The 22,856-nt window shown below is 41.6% G+C and overlaps 1 protein-coding gene across 2 annotated transcripts in view; it reads left to right on the forward strand.

The window, feature by feature from the left end:
• fndc5b (fibronectin type III domain containing 5b) overlaps window positions 1-22,856 on the forward strand; it is a 120,074-nt gene that overhangs the window by 89,543 nt on the left and 7,675 nt on the right. Inside the window, exons 2-6 of one of the 2 annotated variants that reach the window (XR_009803401.1) lie at window positions 1,365-1,733; window positions 9,127-9,245; window positions 11,480-11,678; window positions 11,797-11,886; window positions 11,953-12,097. Coding sequence is in view for 1 of the 2 variants with exons in the window: in XM_061881476.1 (XP_061737460.1) it covers window positions 1,667-1,733; window positions 9,127-9,245; window positions 11,480-11,678; window positions 11,797-11,886; window positions 11,953-12,092 (615 nt within the window). In the remaining variant the exon portion in view is untranslated. Of the gene's footprint in view, window positions 1-1,364; window positions 1,734-9,126; window positions 9,246-11,479; window positions 11,679-11,796; window positions 11,887-11,952; window positions 12,164-22,856 lie in introns of those variants that run through there. The other variant, XM_061881476.1, reaches the window with a different exon arrangement.

Below are 22,856 nucleotides of genomic sequence, written 5' to 3' on the forward strand. Positions count from 1 at the left end.
GCGCGCACACCGAGTACTTACAAGCAGACACGGTGTGTAGACAGAAAAGGGAGAACGGACACATTTTGGTAAGATAAAAGTGAAGTTATAACACTGAAACAAACCCAGGAAGAGCTGCTTTAAGACATGGCTGAATAGCTAGCGGCTAACGTCCCTCTGCAGTGCTTTAGCTACTTCTAAATCACTAATCCTGGCCTCCATGGCGACAAAGCACCTTTCTTACAAGTAGTATTATCACTGGAGGATGAGGAATAACTAAACATGCTTCACTACACACCGTAGGAGGATACAATAGCTCAACGGCGTCACAATGTAAACAAATGCCATGGGTGGATCTACACCTGACATCCACTGTAATGATACCAAGTGCAACCACGTATCTAGTCGATACTACTATGATCACATCAATATTTTCTAGCATCACATCTTTTTTCTTATTTTAAAATTCATATTATGTTTAAAAACTCAGGAAATACGTCCCTGGACACATGAGGACTTTGGATATGACCAATGTATGATCCTTTGACTACTTGGTATCGGATCGATACCCAAATGTGTGGTATCATCCAAAGCTAATGTCAAGTACCAAAGAAGCGAATAATAAGTGATTATTAGATTTTAAAAGAAGTGTGGATAGAACATGTTGAAACAGAAAATAAGCAGATATTAACAGTAAATGAACAAGTAGATTAATAATCATTTTTTACAGTTTGTCCCTCATAATGTGTACAAAATAATAGGTGTATAAATGACACAATATGTTACTGCAGACTAATTAAGAGTCTTTGTTTGTTTACTTACTACTAAAAGACAAGTTCACTATTTTATTAAAGGACTAAATGACAATAATAAACATATGTTTCATGTAAACTAACATTTTTTGTTCAAATAAAGACAATAATGACATTTTTTGCGGTCCCCTTTATTTACGGAAGTATCGAATGTATAAAAATATTGGTATGGGGACAACACTATGTCAAAGTATTGATCATAATACCTCAGAGCAGCTCGTAGTTATCAATGTGATTGTGAATTATATTTATATAGCGCTTTTTCTCTAGTGACTCAAAGCGCTTTACATAGCGAAACCCAATATCTAATGTTTACATTTAAACCGGTGTGGGTGGCACTGGGAGCAGGTGGGTAAAGTGTCTTGCTCAAGGACACAACGGCAGTGACTAGGATGGCGGAAGATGGGATCGAACCTGTAACCCTCAAGTTGCTGGCATGGCCGCTCTACCAACCGAGCTATACCGCCAATATTTTTGACATCTGAACTCAGCAGCGCCTCTGCTGGTTCCACCGGAGTATTGCGCTCCAGGACCACGACTAAAACCAGACTTGTTCTGCTCTTTCCTCCACAGACAAAGGAGACGGCGGAAAAAAAGCGAGAGCCTCTGCGTCACTTTTACGCTCCACCGTAACTCCGCCTCCTTTCTCCTCCTCGCCACCTTCACCCTCCCCCTCCTCCTCCTCCTCCTCCTCCTCTCCGGTGCACCTTGTTACTCTTCCGCTGCGGCGAGTCCGCCACAAACACGCCGAGCTCGGGACGATGCGTGCCTCCCGCGGGGGTCGCGCTACACGGGCCACGCGGCGTGCGGAGCTGCGCTAGGAGGCGGCGGGCGAGGAGGCGAGGAAGGAGGCGAGGTAGGAGGAGGTGGAGAGGATGCGTCCTTCTCGGCGGATGTTTGTCATCCTGACGGGCTTCTTCTCCCTGGCCACCGTTAGGGCTGGTGAGTACACACACACACACACACACACACACACACACACACCACGTGTTGCCATGTGCATTATTTACCTTAAAGGGGAACGTTATCACAATTTCAGAAGGGTTAAAACCAATAAAAATCAGTTCCCAGTGGCTTATTTTATTTTTCGAAGTCTTTTTCAAAATTTTACCCATCATGGAATATCCCGAAAAAAGGCTTTAAAGTGCCTGATTTTCGCTATCTGTGAATCCACCTTTCCATTTTCCTGTGACGTCATCCAGTGATGCCAATACAAACAATGGCGAATAGCACGGCAAGATATAGCGACATTAGCTCGGATTCAGACTCGGTTTAAGCGATTCAACAGATTACGCATGTATTGAAACGGATGGTTGGAGTATGGAGGCAGATAGCGAAATTGAAGAAGAAACTCAATCAATCAATCAATCAATGTTTACTTATATAGCCCTAAATCACTAGTGTCTCAAAGGGCTGCACAAACCACTACGACATCCTCGGTAGGCCCACATAAGGGCAAGGAAAAACTCACACCCAGTGGGACGTCGGTGACAATGATGACTATGAGAACCTTAGAGAGGAGGAAAGCAATGGATGTCGAGCGGGTCTAACATGATACTGTGAAAGTTCAATCCACAATGGATCCAACACAGTCACGAGAGTCCAGTCCAAAGCGGATCCAACACAGCGAGAGTCCCGTTCACAGCGGAGCCAGCAGGAAACCATCCCAATCGGAGGCGGATCAGCAGGGCAGAGATGTCCCCAGCCGATACACAGGCGAGCAGTACATGGCCACCGGATCGGACCGGACCCCCTCCACAAGGGAGAGTGGGACATAGAAGAAAAAGAAAAGAAACGGCAGATCAACTGGTCTAAAAAGGGAGTCTATTTAAAGGCTGAATCTAAACTGAATCTATTGAGCGAATAGCTATTGACGCTATTCGGCGATCGCCTTCTAACCAACGATTGAGAGTCGCAGGGTATCCATACATCTCTGTGCCATGTCTGTCGTAGCATCGCCGGTAAAATGTGCAGACCAAACGATCGGTACTTTCGCATCTTGTGACACTGGAGCAACTTAAATCCGTCGATTGGTTAGTGTTTGTTTGGCATTAAATGTGGGTGGAGGGAAAGGCTGGCTGCAAATCTAGCTACAAATGTACATACAGCTAGCCTAAATACCATGTTAGCATCGATTAGCTGGCAGTCATGCCGTGACCAAATATGTCTGATTAGCACATAAGTCAATAACATCAACAAAACTCACCTTTGTGATTTCGTTGACTTTATCGTTGGAAATGCATCTGCAGGTTATCCATACATCTCTGTGCCATGTCTGCCTTAGCATCGCCGGTAAAATGTGCAGACCAAACGATCAGGACTTTCGCATCTTAAATCTGTAGATTGGTAAGTGTTTGTTTGGCATTAAATGTTGGTGGAGGGAAAGGTTGGGTGCAAATATAGCTAAAAATGTACATGCAGCTAGTCTAAATAGCATGATAGCATCGATTAGCATGCCGTGCTAATCGATGCACACTCCACGTAAGTCAACTTGAATCCTTCCCTGTTAGTGTTGTTACACCCTCCGACAACACACCGACGAGGCATGATGTCTCCAAGGTATGGAAAACAGTCGAAAAAACGGAAAATAACAGAGCTGATTTGACTTGTGTTTGTAATGTGTTTGAGAAAATGGCGGATTGACTACCTATGTGACGTCATCGCTCCGAGTGCGAATAATAGAAAGGCGTTTAATTCGCCAAAATTCACCCATTTAGAGTTCGGAAATCGGTAAAAAAAATATAAGGTCTTTTTTTGCAACATCAAGGTATATATTGACTCTTACATAGGTCTGGTGATAATGTTCCCCTCTAAGGCCGCGGGCTGGATAAAGTCTTGCGTTTCGTTTCGTGCAAACTTCAGCGTAGGATTGTGAAAAGGCGCGCACACAATTCCAGATTTGCCGGAAGTTAAATGTGAAAATGTCTTCGAAAAAGAGAAATAAGTGAAGGCTTTTCTTGGAAATCAGCAGGTTTTCATGCGAAGTTGCCCCCTCTAGTGGTGGCAAGCGGCACTGCCGTGTGATCGGCCGCAAGACCAAAAAGTCGTAATAAAGTTGAGGTGTCGCGAGAAGAAAAAGGTAAAGAGTCAAGAGGACAATTTAATGTTGTGATAATAATGACATCGTGTCTTCATATTATCAGGTTAAAACATTTCTTTTATTTGAATAAAGCCATAAATGTTCAATTCATTCTAATTTTTGGTGTGTCAGTAGAAGGTGGAGGATGTGTCAGTGGATGGTGGAGGGTGTGTCAGTGGATGGAGGAGGGTGTGTCAGTGGATGGCGGAGTGTGTGTCAGTGGATGGCGGAGGGTGTGTCAGTGGATGGCGGAGGGTGTGTCAGTGGATGGCGGAGGGTGTGTCAGTGGATGGTGGAGGGTGTGTCAGTAGAAGGTGGACGGTGTGTCAGTGGATGGAGGAGGGTGTGTCAGTAGAAGGTGGAGGGTGTGTCAGTGGATGGAGGAGGGTGTGTCAGTGGATGGAGGAGGGTGTGTCAGTAGAAGGTGGAGGGTGTGTCAGTGGATGGTGGAGGGTGTGTCAGTAGAAGGTGGCGGGTGTGTCAGTGGATGGAGGAGGGTGTGTCAGTGGATGGAGGAGGGTGTGTCAGTAGAAGGTGGAGGGTGTGTCAGTGGATGGTGGAGGGTGTGTCAATGGATGGCGGAGGGTGTGTCAGTGGAAGGAGGAGGGTTTGTCAGTGGATGGAGGAGGGTGTGTCAGTAGAAGGTGGAGGGTGTGTCAGTGGATGGTGGAGGGTGTGTCAGTGGATGGAGGAGGGTTTGTCAGTGGATGGAGGAGGGTGTGTCAGTAGAAGGTGGAGGGTGTGTCAGTGGATGGTGGAGGGTGTGTCAATGGATGGCGGAGGGTGTGTCAGTGGAAGGAGGAGGGTTTGTCAGTGGATGGAGGAGGGTGTGTCAGTAGAAGGTGGAGGGTGTGTCAGTGGATGGTGGAGGGTGTGTCAGTGGAAGGAGGAGGGTTTGTCAGTGGATGGAGGAGGGTGTGTCAGTAGAAGGTGGAGGGTGTGTCAGTGGATGGCGGAGGGTGTGTCAGTGGAAGGTGGAGGGTGTGTCAGTGGATGGTGGAGGGTGTGTCAGTGTATGGCGAAGGGTGTGTCAGTGGATGGTGGAGGGCGTGTCAGTGGAAGGTGGAGGGTGTGTCAGTGGAAGGTGGAGGGTGTGTCAGTAGATGGTGGACGGTGTGTCAGTGGATGGTGGAGGGTGTGTCAGTGGATGGTGGAGGGTGTGTCAGTGGATGGTGGAGGGTGTGTCAGTGGATGGCGGAGGGTGTGTCAGTGGATGGCGGAGGGTGTGTCAGTGGATGGTGGAGGGTGTGTCAGTGGATGGTGGAGGGTGTGTCAGTGGATGGCGGAGGGTGTGTCAGTGGATGGTGGAGGGTGTGTCAGTGGATGGCGGAGGGTGTGTCAGTGGAAGGTGGAGGGTGTGTCAGTGGATGGTGGAGGGTGTGTCAGTGGAAGGTGGAGGGTGTGTCAGTAGATGGTGGATGGTGTGTCAGTGGATGGTGGAGGGTGTGTCAGTGGATGGTGGAGGGTGTGTCAGTGGAAGGTGGAGGGTGTGTCAGTGGAAGGTGGAGGGTGTGTCAGTCGATGGTGGAGGGTGTGTCAGTCGATGGGAGAGGGTGTGTCAGTGGAAGGTGGAGGGTGTGTCAGTAGATGGTGGATGGTGTGTCAGTGGATGGTGGAGGGTGTGTCAGTGGATGGTGGAGGGTGTGTCAGTGGATGGTGGAGGGTGTGTCAGTGGATGGCGGAGGGTGTGTCAGTGGATGGCGGAGGGTGTGTCAGTGGATGGTGGAGGGTGTGTCAGTGGATGGTGGAGGGTGTGTCAGTGGATGGCGGAGGGTGTGTCAGTGGATGGTGGAGGGTGTGTCAGTGGATGGCGGAGGGTGTGTCAGTGGAAGGTGGAGGGTGTGTCAGTGGATGGTGGAGGGTGTGTCAGTGGAAGGTGGAGGGTGTGTCAGTAGATGGTGGATGGTGTGTCAGTGGATGGTGGAGGGTGTGTCAGTGGATGGTGGAGGGTGTGTCAGTGGAAGGTGGAGGGTGTGTCAGTGGAAGGTGGAGGGTGTGTCAGTCGATGGTGGAGGGTGTGTCAGTCGATGGGAGAGGGTGTGTCAGTGGAAGGTGGAGGGTGTGTCAGTAGATGGTGGATGGTGTGTCAGTGGATGGTGGAGGGTGTGTCAGTGGATGGTGGAGGGTGTGTCAGTGGAAGGTGGAGGGTGTGTCAGTGGAAGGTGGAGGGTGTGTCAGTCGATGGTGGAGGGTGTGTCAGTCGATGGGAGAGGGTGTGCCAGTCCATCACCAGCCAGGCTTAAAAAATAGAGGTAAAAATGAGTGATCATTATTTTTCACCAAGACTTGACTTTGGTTACTTGAAACATTTTGGTAATGATATTGAAAATTGTAAAAAAAAAAAAAAAAAAATGTTGTAGAAAAACATTTTTTTTATTAAGAAATGCCTAATTAGACACAAAAAAATGTTTTATTTAATAAAGCCATAATATTTTTAGTTGAAATTTTTTTTTTCATGACAATAATTTGATATTTTACAAGTACAATTTTGTAATATTGCAAGGGGAAAAAAACAATCATCATTTTTTTTATAAGAAATCCCTAAAATTACAGAAATAATGATTTAGTTTTATTTGAATTAAGCTGTAGTAATGCATTTAACGAACAAAGTACAAAATTATTATCACACAACAAAGTCATAATATTACAAGAAAAAAATCATAATTTTATGAGGGTGAAAAAGCCCAAAAATCGCAACAAAACATGTCATTTTATTTGAATAAGGTGGTGGTTGAACATTCAAAATATATATATATATATATATATATATATATATATATATATATATATATATATATATATATATGTATATATATAAATTAGTATAAAAATAAAAATGTTTCAAAGACAAAAAATCGTAATGTGGCACAAAAAAATCTAGATTTTATGAGGATAAAAAAAGATGTAATTTTACAAGTAAAATGGTTTAATATTACATGGAAAAGTCATAATTTTATGATTAAAATTTTTTTGTATAATCATAAAGTCATAAAATTTGCAAGAAACAAATACTATTTACTATATGAGAAAAAAGACCTTATATTTCAAAAATAAGTGTGATCTTTATTTTAATAATGTTGTATTTTAAAAATAGAAATAATTATTACGAAAATAAATTCAACATTTTACAAGATAAAAAGTCGTATTGTTTCACAAAAATATTTTAACAAAATAAATGTATAATATTAAAATATATATTTAATTATATTTAAATAAAGCGTAGTTGACATGTCATAGTTTTACATACTAAAAAAAATAATATAATTTAGAAAATAAAATCTAGATTTTACCCATGAAATTGTTGTCTTTGAGATTTTGCAAAAACAAATAATCAAAATTTTATGAGTACAACATTTTCCATTTTCTTTTAATTAATTAATTAATTAATTAAAATCAATTATTATGAAAGGGAAATTTAAGTCATCCGCATTAAAGCCATAGTATTATGTTAATTTTGTAATATTGTAAGAAAAAAAATCTAAATATTATGAAAACAAATCCTTAATATGACAAGAAAACATCAACATATATTTCAACAAATGGTTAGTTTTGCATTCTAGAAAAATAGATTGTGATTTTATCGTCACATCCGAGAGAACAACATTCAGCGCAAATAAAACATTCAAATGAAAAATTGAATATTACAAATCATACTTTTATAAAAATATAGAACTTTAGTTGTAATAATTGAAATATTACTAAAAATTGATGCTTTTATCAACAATAATGCATAAATAATAGATAGTCATTATAATACAAGTACGTATTTCCTGTCTGTCAATTGACTTGCTCCTCATACGAATATGAAAATGAAAGTAGCAGCACACTACATTTAATGATTGCTTGATGCGGTCGTCATGACGACAGACTAGCAAACATTATGAATGGGATCATGAAAAGAGATGTATATTCAGTCTGAAGCCAGATGATGTGTGAGACTGATGTGAAACATGACAATATTCAACAGCTGCTAAAAAGATGATGTGAAACATGACAATATTCAACAGCTGCTGGAAAGATGATGTGAAACATGACAATATTCAACAGCTGGTAGAAAGATGATGTGAAGCATGACAATATTTAACAGCTGCTAGAAATTTGATGTGTAACATGACAATATTCAACAGCTGCTAGAAAGATGATGTGAAACAGGACAATATTCAACAACTGCTAGAAAGATGATGTGAAACAGGACAATATTCAACAGCTGCTAGAAAGATGATGTGAAACATGACAATATTCAACAGCTGCTAGAAAGATGATGTGAAACAGGACAATATTCAACAGCTGCTAGAAAGATGATATGAAACATGACAATATTCAACAGCTGCTAGAAAGATTATGTGAAACATGACAATATTCAACAGCTGCTAAAAAGATGATGTGAAACAGGACAATATTCAACAGCTGCTAGAAAGATGATGTGAAACAGGACAATGTTCAACAGCTGCTAGAAAGATGATGTGAAACAGGACAATATTCAACAGCTGCTAGAAAGATGATGGGAAACATGACAATATTCAACAGCTGCTAAAAAGATGATGGGAAACATGACAATATTCAACAGCTGCTAAAAAGATGATGTGAAACATGACGATATTCAACAGCTGCTAGAAAGATGATGTGAAACAGGACAATATTCAACAGCTGCTAAAAAGATTATGTGAAACATGACAATATTCAACAGCTGCTAAAAAGATGATGTGAAACAGGACAATATTCAACAGCTGCTAGAAAGATGATGTGAAACAGGACAATAATCAACAGCTGCTAGAAAGATGATGTGGGACATGACAATATTCAACAGCTCCTAAAAGATGATGTGGAACATGACAATATCCAACAGCTGCTAGAAAGATGATGTGAAACATGACAATAATCAACAGCTGCTAGAAAGATGAAGTGAAAAATGACAATATTCAACAGCTGCTAGAAAGATGATGTGAAACATGACAATATTCAACAGCTGCTAGAAAGATGATGTGAAACATGACAATATTCAATAGCTGCTAGAAAGATGATGTGAAACATGACAATATTCAACAGCTGCTAGAAAGATGATGTGAAACAGGACAATATTCAACAGCTGCTGGAAAGATGATGTGAAACAGGACAATATTCAACAGCTGCTAGAAAGATGATGTGATACATGACAATATTCAACAGCTGCTAGAAAGTTGATGTGAAACAGGACAATATTCAACAGCTGCTAGAAAGATGATATGAAACATGACAGACAATATGTCAACTCCTCAGACGCTGTACTGTCGCCTCCTCTCAATGTGAGCGTCAAGGAGATCGAGGTCAACTCGGCGGTGGTCACATGGGACACCCTGGAAGGAGACCCCGTCATCGGCTTCGCCATCACCCAACAGGTGCGTGCAGCGTTTCACCGAGAGCACCTGAACGCAGCTGGTGTGGCCTTCAGGGACACGCAGTTATCATGGATAAAACAATTTTCATAACAAATATGAATGAATATTACATTTTCGTAGTCAGGGCGTAAATTAATTGTTTCCAGCCTTGTAAATATTTAAATTCAGAACTGAATGTGGTCTGTCACATCATTCAAAGTGGCCTGCTATGTCATTAAATGTGGTCTCCCACTTCATTCAATGTGGCCCAACACATCTTTTTAAGTGGACCGTCAAGTCTTTCAAGGTTGTCTTCCACGTCATTTAACAGGTCTGCAGTGTCCTTTACGGTGGCCAACACATCATTCAAAGTGGCCAACACATAATTCAATGTGGTCCACCACTTCAAGTATGTGGCCTGTCACATTATTCAATGTGGTCCACCACTTGATTTAATGTGACATGTCACATCATTCAGTGTGGTCCACCACTTCATTTACTGTGGCCTGTCGCTTTATTCAATATGGTCCACCACTTCAATTATTTGGGCCTGTCGCATCGTTCAATGTGGTCCACCACTTCATTTAATGTGAGCTATCGCATCGGTCAGTATGGTGGCCTGTCACATCATTTAAAGTGGTCCACCAGTTCATTTACTGTGGCCTGTTGCATCATTCAAAGTGGTCCACCACTTCATATAATGTGGCCTGTCGCATCATTCAATGTGGTCCAACACTTCATTTAAGTTGGCCTGTTGCATCATTCACTGTGGTCCAACACTTCATTTACTGTGGCCTGTTACATCATTCAACGTGGTTGACCACTTAATCTAATTTGGCCTGTCACATCATTTAACGTGATCGATTACTTAATTTACTGTGGTCTGTCACATCATTCAATGTGGTCCACCACTAAATTTATTTTGGCCTGTCACGTCATTCAATGTGGTCCACCACTTCATTTACTGTGGCCTGTCACATCATTCAATGTGGTCCACCAATTCATTTATTGTGACCTGTCGCACCATTCACTGTGGTTCACCACATCATTTACTGTGGCCTGTATCATCATTCAATGTGGTCCACCATTTAATTAAAGTGGCCTGTCACATCATTCAATGTGATCGACCACTTAATTTACTGTGGCCTGTCACATCATTCAATGTGGTCCACCACTTCAAGTATGTGGCCTGTCACATCATTCAATGTGGTCCACCACGTCATTTAATTTGGCCTGTCACATCATTCACTGTGGTCCACCACCTCATTTACTGTGGCCTGTCACATCATTCACTGTGGTCAACCACTTAATTTAAAGTAGCCTGTCACATAATTCAGTGTGGTCCACCACTTCATTTACTGTGGCCTGTCGCTTTATTCAATATGGTCCACCACTTCAATTATTTTGGCCTGTCACATCGTTCAATGTGGTCCACCGCTTCATTTAATGTGAGCTATCGCATCGGTCAGTATGGTGGCCTGTCACATCATTTAAAGTGGTCCACCAGTTCATTTACTGTGGCCAGTCGCATCATTCCAAGTGGTCCACCACTTCATTTAATTTGGCCTGTTGCATCATTCAAAGTGGTCCACCACTTCATATAATGTGGCCTGTCGCATCATTCAATGTGGTCCACCACGTCATTTAATTTGGCCTGTCACATCATTCACTGCGGTCCACCACATCATTTACTGTGGCCTGTCACATCATTCAATGTGGTCCACCACTTCAAGTATGTGGCCTGTCACATCATTCAATGTGGTCCACCACGTCATTTAATTTGGCCTGTCACATCATTCACTGCGGTCCACCACATCATTTACTGTGGCCTGTCACATCGTTCAACATCGTTCAATGTGGTCCACCACTTCATTTAAATTGGCCTGTCACATCATTCAATGTGGTCCACCACTTCATTTACTGTGGCCTGTCACATCGTTCAATGTGGTCCACCACTTCATTTAAATTGGCCTGTCACATCATTCAATGTGGTCCACCACGTCATTTAAATTGGCCTGTCACATCATTCAATGTGGTCCACCACTTCATTTAATTTGGCCTGTCACATCATTCACTGTGGTCCACCACTTCATTTACTGTGGCCTGTCACATCGTTCAATGTGGTCCACCACTTCATTTAATTTGGCCTGTCACATCATTCAAAGTGGTCCACCACTTCATTTAATGCGGCCCTGAGGGCATGATAATGGAGTTACTGTAACTAACGAGCCAGTGTGAGGGTGTGGTGTGTGCAGAAGAAGGAGGTGCGTACGCGGAGGTTGATCCAGGAAGTGAACACCACCTCTCGCTCCTGTGCTCTGTGGGGTCTGGACCAGGACACCCAGTACATGGTCCAGGTGCAGAGTCTCAGCATGGGGGGCAGCAGTCCGCCCAGTGAGCCGGTCCTCTTCAGAACCCCCAAAGAGTCCGAGAAGCTGGCGTCCAAGAATCCAGGTAGCGGCCCACAATGCATTGCTGCGTTGTCGTCCTACTTGGACGCTTCCTATTTTATCCGGCCTGACGCGGGTGTCCCAAGACTTCTGAGATCGCCGCTTGTGTTTTCTCTCGCCAGACGAGGTCACGATGGAGGAAGTGGGTCAGGCGGCGCAGCTGCGAGCCGGCGAGGGCATCATCATCGCCGTGGTCCTGGTCATGTGGGCAGGTAACGTCCTCCCTCGCCGTCACGGCGATGTCGTCCTTTGCTCACACTCGCCGTGTGGCCTCGCAGGCGTGATCGCGCTCTTCTGCCGCCAGTATGACATCATCAAGGACAACGAGCCCAACAACAACAAAGACAAGGCCAAGAACTCCTCGGAGTGCAGTACTCCCGAGCACCCGCAGGGGGGGCTCCTCCGCAGCAACCTGTAGGACAGGTGCCTCGTTTTTTTCCTTTCTTGAAAAATTACATGTTGGGATGAAATACCTTAAAATGTATTTTAGTCACGTAAAAAGAAATTATAATAAAAATTAAAAAAAAGGCAATCGCGCATAAAGATAATAGATATGAATTTTACAAGTGATTACGTTAAAAATAATGCATTATTATGCATATATTAGTGTGTCCCATATGATACCGATACTGGAGCCTTGACTATTGATCGATACTTGTATCGATCCGATTCGATATCAGCGCAAATACACACTTTTATTATTTTTGTGGCGTGGAATGTAAAAACAGAGAAGAATAGATAGATAGATAGATAGATAGATAGATAGATAGATAGATAGATAGATAGTACTTTATTTATTCTGTCAGGAGAGTTCCTTCAGGAAAATTACAATTTTCAGCACAACCCCATTCAAGATCAGACAAACATTACAGGGAGACAGAACAGGATCGCTGACGGGTCTGCCGGCTTCCAGCGCCCCTTACAAAAAAGATGACATACAGGTAAACAAAGGGGGGGGGGGGGGAGAAAAAAATAGAAGATTAAAATAAAATTAAAAAATCGAAGAATGGTAGGCATGAAAAACACGGTTAATAAAATACATGTTGGGATGAAATATGTTAAAATATGTTTTAGTCACATACATTTTATTTTTTATTTTTTAATTTGTAGACCTGAATAGACCTGATTTTTTTTTTAAATGCCTGTTTTGTCCAAAAACCTTTTTTTTTTTCTGTGTGCAAAATTCCATCCATCCATCCATCATCTTCCGCTTATCCGAGGTCGGGTCGCGGGGGCAGCAGCCTAAGCAGGGAAGCCCAGACTTCCCTATCTCCAGCCACTTCGTCTAGCTCTTCCCAGGGGATCCCGAGGCGTTCCCAGGCCAGCCGGGAGACATAGTCTTCCCAACGTGTCCTGGGTCTTCCCCGTGGCCTCCTACCAGCTGGACGTGCCCTAAACACCTCCCTAGGGAGGCGTTCGGGTGGCATCCTGACCAGATGCCCGAACCACCTCATCTGGCTCCTCTCCATGTGAAGGAGCAGCGGCTTTACTTTGAGTTCCTCCCGGATGGCAGAGCTTCTCACCCTATCTCTAAGGGAGAGACCCGCCACACGGCGGAGGAAACTCATTTCGGCCGCTTGTACCCGTGATCTTATCCTTTCGGTCATGACCCAAAGCTCATGACCATAGGTGAGGATGGGAACGTAGATCGACCGGTAAATTGAGAGCTTTGCCTTCCGGCTCAGCTCCTTCTTCACCACAACGGATCGATACAACGTCCGCATTACTGAAGACGCCGCACCGATCCGCCTGTCGATCTCACGATCCACTCTTCCCCCACTCGTGAACAAGACTCCTAGGTACTTGAACTCCTCCACTTGGGGCAGGGTCTCCTCCCCAACCCGGAGATGGCACTCCACCCTTTTCCGGGCGAGAACCATGGACTCGGACTTGGAGGTACTGATTCTCATTCCGGTCGCTTCACACTTGGCTGCGAACCGATCCAGTGAGAGCTGAAGATCCCGGTCAGATGAAGCCATCAGGACTACATCATCTGCAAAAAGCAGAGACCTAATCCCGTGGCCACTAAACCGGATCCCCTCAACGCCTTGGCTGCGCCTAGAAATTCTGTCCATAAAAGTTATGAACAGAATCGGTGACAAAGGACAGCCTTGGCGGAGTCCAACCCTCACTGGAAACGTGTCCGACTTACTGCCAGCAATGCGGACCAAGCTCTGGCACTGATCGTACAGGGAGCGGACTGCCACAATAAGACAGTCCGATACCCCATACTCTCTGAGCACTCCCCACAGGACTTCCCGAGGGACACGGTCGAATGCCTTCTCCAAGTCCACAAAGCACATGTAGACTGGTTGGGCAAACTCCCATGCACCCTCAAGAACCCTGCCGAGAGTATAGAGCTGGTCCACAGTTCCACGACCAGGACGAAAACCACACTGTTCCTCCTGAATCCGAGGTTCGACTATCCGGCGAAGCCTCCTCTCCAGTACACCTGAATAAACCTTACCGGGAAGGCTGAGGAGTGTGATCCCACGATAGTTGGAACACACCCTCCGGTCCCCCTTCTTAAAGAGAGGGACCACCACCCCGGTCTGCCAATCCAGAGGTACCGCCCCCGATGTCCACGCGATGCTGCAGAGTCTTGTCAACCAAGACAGCCCCACAGCATCCAGAGCCTTAAGGAACTCCGGGCGGATCTCATCCACCCCCGGGGCCTTGCCGCCGAGGAGCTTTTTAACTACCTCAGCGACCTCAGCCCCAGAAATAGGAGAGTCCACTGCAGCTTCCCCAGGCACCGCTTCCTCAAAGGAAGACGTGTTGGTGGGATTGAGGAGGTCTTCGAAGTATTCCTTCCACCTATCCACAACATCCGCAGTTGAGGTCAGCAGAACACCATCCGCACCATACACGGTGTTGATAGTGCACTGCTTCCCCTTCCTGAGGCGGCGGACGGTGGTCCAGAATCGCTTCGAAGCCGTCCGGAAGTCGTTTTCCATGGCTTCCCCGAACTCTTCCCATGTCCGAGTTTTTGCCTCCGCGACCGCTAAAGCTGCACACCGCTTGGCCCGTCGGTACCTGTCCACTGCCTCCGGAGTCCTATGAGCCAAAAGAACCCGATAGGACTCCTTCTTCAGCTTGACAGCATCCCTCACTGCTGGTGTCCACCAACGGGTTCTGGGATTACCGCCACGACAGGCACCAACTACCTTGCGGCCACAGCTCCAATCAGCCGCCTCGACAATAGAGGTTCGGAACATGGTCCACTCGGACTCAATGTCCCGCACCTCCCTCGTGACATGTTCAAAGTTCTCCCGGAGGTGTGAATTGAAACTCTCTCTGACAGGAGACTCTGCCAGACGTTCCCAGCAGACCCTCACAATGCGCTTGGGCCTGCCAGGTCTGTCCGGCATCCTCCCCCACCATCGCAGCCAACTCACCACCAGGTGGTGATCGGTAGAAAGCTCCGCCCCTCTCTTCACCCGAGTGTCCAAAACATGAGGACGCAAATCCGATGACACAACTACAAAGTCGATCATGGAACTGCGGCCTAGGGTGTCCTGGTGCCAAGTGCACATATGGACACCCTTATGTTTGAACATGGTGTTTGTTATGGACAATCCGTGACGAGCACAAAAGTCCAATAACAAAACACCACTCGGGTTCAGATCCGGGCGACCATTCTTCCCAATCACGCCTCTCCAGGTTTCACTGTTGTTGCCAACATGAGCGTTGAAGTCTCCCAGTAGGACAAGGGAATCACCCGGAGGAGCACTTTCCAGTACTCCCTCGAGTGTGCCCAAAAAGGGTGGGTACTCTGAACTGCTGTTTGGTGCGTAAGCACAAACAACAGTCAGGACCCGTCCCCCCACCCGAAGGCGAAGAGAAGCTACCCTCTCGTCCACTGGGTTGAACTCAAACGTGCAGGCTTTGAGCCGGGGGGAAAACCAGAATTGCCACCCCAGCCCGTCGCCTCTCACTGCCGGCAACGCCAGAGTGGAAGAGGGTCCAGTCCCTCTCGAGAGAACTGGTTCCAGAGCCCTTGCTGTGCGTCGAGGTGAGTCCGACTATATCCAGCCGGAACTTCTCTACCTCGCGGACTAGCTCAGGCTCCTTCCCCCCCAGTGAGGTGACGTTCCACGTCCCAAGAGCTAGCTTCTGTAGCCGAGGATCGGACCGCCAAGTGCCCTGCCTTCGGCTGCCGCCCAGCTCACAATGCACTCCTCTCTGAGCTGCTACCTTACCGTGGTAGAGGAGTTTGCGTGTCCCAATGATCCTAGGAGCTATGTTGTCTGGGGGCTTTCATGCCCCCTGGTAGGGTCTCCCAAGACAAACAGGTCCTAGGTGAGTGATCAGACAAAGAGCAGCTCAAAGACTTCTATGGAATTACAACAAAATGAACTCAGATTTCCCTCGCCCGGACGCGGGTCACCGGGGCCCCGCTCTGGAGCCAGGCCCGGAGTTGGGGCACGATGGCGAGCGCCTGGTGGCCGGGCCTGTCCCCATGGGGACCGGCCGGGCACAGCCCGAAGAGGCAACGTGGGTCATCCCTCCAATGGGCTCACCACCCATAGCAGGGGCCATAGAGGTCGGGTGCATTGTGTGCAAAATTAAACATTAAAAATTGCATATTTTTCAGCCAGTATTCGATCCCGAGCCCAAGTGTTTACAAACCCAGTATTAGCGCTAAAGATGTCTGGTAAAATATGCCATTGTATTCTTTTTTTTCCACACTTTTATTTATGTGAAGCAATCTTGATTTTTTTTTTTTTTTTTAATGCCTGTTTTGTCCTTAAACATTATTTTTTGTGTGTAAAATTAAACATTAAAAATTGCATATTTTTCAGCCGGTATTCGATTCCGAGCACAAGTGTTTACAAACCCAGCACTAACGCTGAAGATGTGTGTTAAAATACGCCATTATATTCTTAGCAGTGACGGAGCAGGAAGGGGCTTGGCATATGTTTGCAGTCAAATTTCATACCAAGCGCCTTTTAATTGATACATTTTACCTGCAAATCGATGAAATTGTGATGACGCCTCATTGGCTGAATGGTGCGGACACGTCTGTTACTGGAGACTTTGTACGTGGAAGTTATATCCAACTACGATTATTTGATATTGAAAAATGTGCGGTTTTACGCTGCAAAATTGTTTGATTATTACGTTTGTCGAGCTTGTGTGCTTGGCTGTTGTGTAGCTGCTCGCTCCTAAATTGGGGCCAAAGCAGAATTTTATTTTAAGGCCCGTACCATCACACAAAAAAATATTTTTACACTTTTATTGATATAAAAGGATTTTTATACATTTCAAAATCGACGTGAATTTTTTTTTTTTTAAATGCCTGTTTTGTCCGGATTTTTTTAATTTTTTGCAAAATTTAATATAATTAAAAATTGCATATTTTTCAGCCGGTGTTCGATTCCCAGCACAAGTGTTTACAAACCCAGCACTAACGCTGGAGATGTCCGGTAAAATATGACATTATATTCTTTTAAACAATCCTTATATTTTTTAAAAATCAACTTGAATTTTTTTTTAATGCCTGTTTTGTCCAAAAACTTATTTTTTTGTGCAAAATTAAACATAATTAAAAAATTGCATATTTTTCAGCCGGTATTCGTTTCCCAGCACAAGTGTTTACAAACCCAGCACTAAAACTGAAGATGTCCGGTAAAATATGCCATTTTATTCTTTTTTTCACACTTTTATTGATGTGAAACAATCAAAATCGACTAGAATTTTTTTTTTAATACCTGTTTTTTCCCCAAAACTTTTTTTTTTTTTTTGCTAAATTAAAAAAAATTAAAAATTGCATATTTTTCAGCCGGTATTCGTTTCCGAGCACAAGTGTTTACAAACCCAGCACTAAAACTGTAGATGTCCGGTAAAATATGCCACTATATTCTTTTTTTCACACTTTTATTGATGTGAAACGATCTTTAGACTTTTCAAAATTAACTTGAATTTTTTTTAATGCCTGTTTTGTCCCGAAACATTTTTTTTTTTTCTTGTGCAAAATTAAACACAATTAAAAATTGCATATTTATTTGATTCCGTGCACAAGTGTTTACAAACCCAGCACTAACGCTGAAGATGTCCGGTAAAATACGGCATTATATTCTTACCGGTGACGGAGCAGGAAGGGGCTTGGCATTTGTTTGCAGTCAAATTTCGTAACAAGCGCCCTTTAATTGATCGCAAAGATTTTACATGCAAATCGATCTAATTGTGATGAAGCCTCATTGGTTAGAATCTAATATTCCTTGGTGTTTGCAGGATGATTAAGATAAAAAAAAAAAGAAAATGTGTATTTTTCTTCTATTTCAGACCCCGAGAGACAATTTGCAGGCAAACATGTTGGGGAATAAAAACACGATGATAACAATGAAGAACGATTCGAAATAAGCAAGCATACTGACGTTGGAGCACACTTTTGACATTTCAGGAAACAAAAAGTTGCCATTTTCCTCCCACCAGCCAGATGGCGCTCTCATACCACACAGCACATTTCCGGGAAAGCTTATTTTTTTAAACAAGTTCAAGTTGAAGTCTGCACTGGATCAGCGCACAGATAATAGCTCCAGTATATGGACGGCAACGATGCACGATTACGGACAGGGTTCCACTTCGGTTTCTTTCCGGATGGGGAAAAAAAAAGACTCAAATTGGAGCAAAGATGCACAAAAAGTGTCCAAGAGTGTCTTTTTTTAAAAACATTGCAGCACTGCTAATATGTCATGATTTTTTTAAATATATATATATAAACAAATACTATGCTATCTTTGTTTATGACTACTCTGTGAAACCAAATGTACTTTAAGACATCTTTATGTTGTGAAGAAAAGTCCACTCTATACCCAAAAATATTCAAAAAAAAATTATTCCTGCACAAATAACATTTATTGACATCATGCAGGTGGAAAAGAAACATTGTCATGGTGCTGTCACAGCAGGGGTCACCAACCTTTTTGAAAGCAAGAGATACTTCTTGGGTACTGATTAATGCCAAGGGCTACCAGTTTGATACACACTTAAATAAATTGCCAGAAATAGCCAGGTTGCTCAATTTACCTTAAATAAATCTACATATATTAAAAAAAATGGGTATTTCTGTCTGTCATTCCGTCGTACATTTTTTTTCCTTTTACGGAAGGTTTTTTGTAGAGAGTAAATAATGAAAAAACACTTAATTGAACGGTTTAAAAGAGGAGAAAACAGGAAAAAAATGAAAAATAAATTTTAAAACATAGTTTATCTTGAATTTCGACTCTTTAAAATTCAAAATTCAACCGAAAAAAAGAGGAGAAAAAGTAGCTCATTCGAATCTTTTTGAAAAAAATTAAAAAATAATTTACGGAACATCATTAGTCATTTTTCCTGATTAAGATTAATTTTAGAATTTTGATGACATGTTTTAAATAGATGCGATGAGGTGGCGACTTGTCCAGGGTGTACCCCGCCTTCCGCCCGATTGTAGCTGAGATAGGCGCCAGCGCCCCCCGCGACCCCAAAAGGGAATAAGCGGTAGAAAATGGATGGATGGATGGATGGATGTTTTAAATAGGTTAAAATCCAATCTGCACTTTGTTAGAATATATTAAAAATTGGACCAAGCTATATTTCTAACAAAGACAAATCATTATTTCTTCTAGATTTTCCACAACAAAAATTTTAAAAGAAATTCTAAAGACTTTGAAATTCGATTTAAATTTGATTCTATAGATTTTCGAGATTTGCCAGAATAATTTTTTAAAATTTTAATCATAATAAGTTTGAAGAAATATTTCACAAATATTCTTCGTCGAAAAAACAGAAACTAAAACGATTAGAATTAAATTAAAATAATTAAATTAAAATGTATTTATTATTCCTTACAATAATAATAAAAAAACTTGAACATTGATTTAATTTGTCAGGAAAGAAAAGGAAGGAATTTAAAAGGTAAAAAGGTATATGTGTTTAAAAATCCTAAAACAATTTTTAAGGTTGTATTTTTTTCTCTAAAATTGTCTTTCTGAAAGTTATAAGAAGCAAAGTAAAAAAAATAAATGCATTTATTTAAACAAGTAAAGACCAAGTCTTTAAAATATTTTCTTAGATTTTCAAATTCTATTTGAGTTTTGTCTCTCTTAGAATTAAAAATGTCGAGCAAAGCGAGACCAGCTTGCTAGTAAATAATTTAAATTTAAAAAATTGAGGTAGCTCACTGGTAAGTGCTGCTATTTGAGCTATTTTTAGAACAGGCCAGCGAGCGACTCATCTGGTCCTTACGGGCGACCTGGTGCCCACGGGCCCCGCGTTGGTGACCCCTGTGTTACAGTATCTCCAGTTGGCCACTTGATTAGGTACACCTGCATGAGCTCCATCATAAACAGGACTTGGTTCCACACAGCACATGCAGGATGATATTGACTTTTTCATCTTGTGGTGCTCCCTCACCTCCCCCCTTTCCCCCGCTATCTCCTTCCACCTTTGTCCTGGCATTTATCTGCCCTCCACTCCCCCCGTCTCTCATTATAGACGCCCTCAGACCGCCTTTCTCAGCGCTTTTCTGCCTCATTTGGATTTGTTCCGGCCTCACAACGGTCTTGACTGTCACAATGATGCAGCGTCTTGTGTTAGGGATGCACGATGTCATCAACAAGTGATAATTACGACCTCACATCCAACGTTCCCATAATGAAAAAACAAGCGATAAAAATTAAGTATTTTTTTGTCTCCATGTACGTCGTCGTTTCTATTGTGGCTTGCAGGCGTGCACAGAAAAGTCGATTCACATCCGAATCACGGCTCTTATTCATCCTGATTCTAAATCAATTCACTATTTTAAAAAATCAATTTAAAATTAAATGTTTTATTTCCATCATCCTGATTGTACATTGATTCACAGTTATCAAAATGTGTTTTTTTTTTAATGTTTTTTTTTTCAAATAAAAATAGATTTTTAAAATAACATTTATAGGTCATCTCTATGCCACCAGAATTATTTTTTTTTATTTCATTAGTTTTATTATTAAGAATTAATCTCCATGCAACAAGAATTAAAACTTTTTTTTTTTTTTTTAATACGTTTTTAGGGCATTTCCATGCTACTTGAATTAAATAATTTATTTTTTAATACAAATCCATCTTTAATAATATGTTTTTAGGCCATCTCCAAGCAACCAGAATTTTTTTTTTTTTTTTTTTAGGAAGATTCCATTTAAAAAAATAAGTTTTTAGGCCATCGCCAAACAACCAGAGTTTATTTTTTTTATTTTTTTTAGTAAGAATTCATTTTTAAAAATATGTTTTTAGGCCATCTCCAAGCAACCAGCATTTATTTTATTTATTTTTTTAGTAAGGATCCATTTTTAAAAATAAGTTTTTAGGCGATCTCCAAGCAACCAGAATTTTTTTTTTTTTTTTTTTTTTTTAGCATGAATCCATTTTTGAAAACAAGTTTTTAGGCCATCTCCAAGCAACCAGCATTTATTTTATTATTTTTTTTGGTAAGAATCCTTTTTAAGAAATACATTTTTAGGCCATCTTCAAGCAACCAGAATTTTTTATTTTTTTAGTAAGAATCCATTTTTTAAAATAAGTTTTTATGCCATCACCAAACAACCAGAGTTTATTTTATTAATTTTTTTTCGTAAGAATTCATTTTTTAAAATATGTTTTTAGGCCATCTCCAAGCAACCAGCATTTATTTATTTTTATATTTTTTTTAGTAAGAATCCATTTAAAAAATAAGTTTTTAGGCCATCTCCAAGCAACCAGATTTTTTTATTTTTTTTAGTAAGAATCCATTTTTTTAAATAAGTTTTTAGGCCATCACCAAACAACCAGAGTTTATTTTATTTTATTTTTTTAGTAAGAATTCCTTTTTTAAAATATGTTTTCAGGCCATCTCCAAGCAACCAGCATTTTTTTTTTTTTGGAAGAATCCATTTAAAAAATAAGTTTTTAGGCCATCTCCAAGCAACCAGATTTTTTTAATATATTTTTTTTGTCAGTATTCATTTTTAAAAACAAGTTTTTAGGCCATCTCCAAGCAACCACAATTTATTTATTCTTTTTTTTTTTAGTAAGAATCCATTTTTAAAAATACGTTTTTAGGCCATCTCCAAGCAACCAGAATGTATTTATTTATTTTTTTAGTATGAATCCATTTTAAAAAATATGTTTTTAGGCCATTTTCTAAGCAACCAGAATGTATTTATTTATATTTTTAGTAACAATCCATTTACAAAAATATGTTTTTAGGCCATTTCCAAGCAACCAGAATGTATTCATTTATTTTTTTAGTAAGAATGCATTTTTAAAAATAAGTTTTTAGGCCGTCTCCAATCAAGCGGAATTTATTTATTTATTTTTTAGTAAGAATCCATTTTTTAAAATATGTTTTTAGGCCGTCTCCATGCAAACAGAATTGTTTTATTGATTTATTATTTTTTAATAAGAATCCATTTTAAAAAGTACACCTTCAAGCCATCTTTATTCAACCAGATTTTTGGATTTTATTTTTGAATAAGAATCAATTTAAAAAAATATGTTTTAGGCCCTCTCCCAACAACCAGAATTGTTTTATTTTTAGATATTTTCTTTTAAATATATTTCTTTTTTTTAAAATAAGAATCAATTTGTAAAACACGTCTTCAGGCCATCTCTACACAACCAGAATTGTTTTATTTTTAAATGTTTTTTATTATTATTATTAATTATAATAAATGAGAATCAATATGTTTTGAGTCAAGAATTAATGCTGAATTCCATCGTTACCCCAGGACTTGGAATCAAAATCAGCTCAAATCGTTAAGGGCCCAAAAATTGACAGCCCATGTGGCTCCTCAAACCCCTCCCCTACAGTATGGTCGCATATTGATGATGTCATGAAACTGCGTGCATTGAGAGGAAAGCACGATGAGTGATTGACATAAAGATTTATGGAAGCAGTACGATCCTGCTAAACCGAGAGCCGGTGTTATTAGCGGCGACCTCAGCAGGCATGAAGCCGCAGGACTAATGAACAAGCGTTTGATAATAAATAATAATAAATATTCTTATTGTTTGCATGGGTTAGAATCGTCGTGGAAAGTGTGTTTGTACTCACATTATATTTAAGTAAACAAATATCAGTTGACTTTATCTTCTGTGTATTTTTCTATAAATTTTGTGCAAAAGAGTAACCTGTAAATTAATTTCTCCTCACAAAATCGTGTGTAATATATATACATAG

The sequence above is a fragment of the Nerophis ophidion genome, linkage group LG21 (assembly GCF_033978795.1).
Source record: "Nerophis ophidion isolate RoL-2023_Sa linkage group LG21, RoL_Noph_v1.0, whole genome shotgun sequence".
Lineage (NCBI taxonomy): Eukaryota > Metazoa > Chordata > Actinopteri > Syngnathiformes > Syngnathidae > Nerophis > Nerophis ophidion.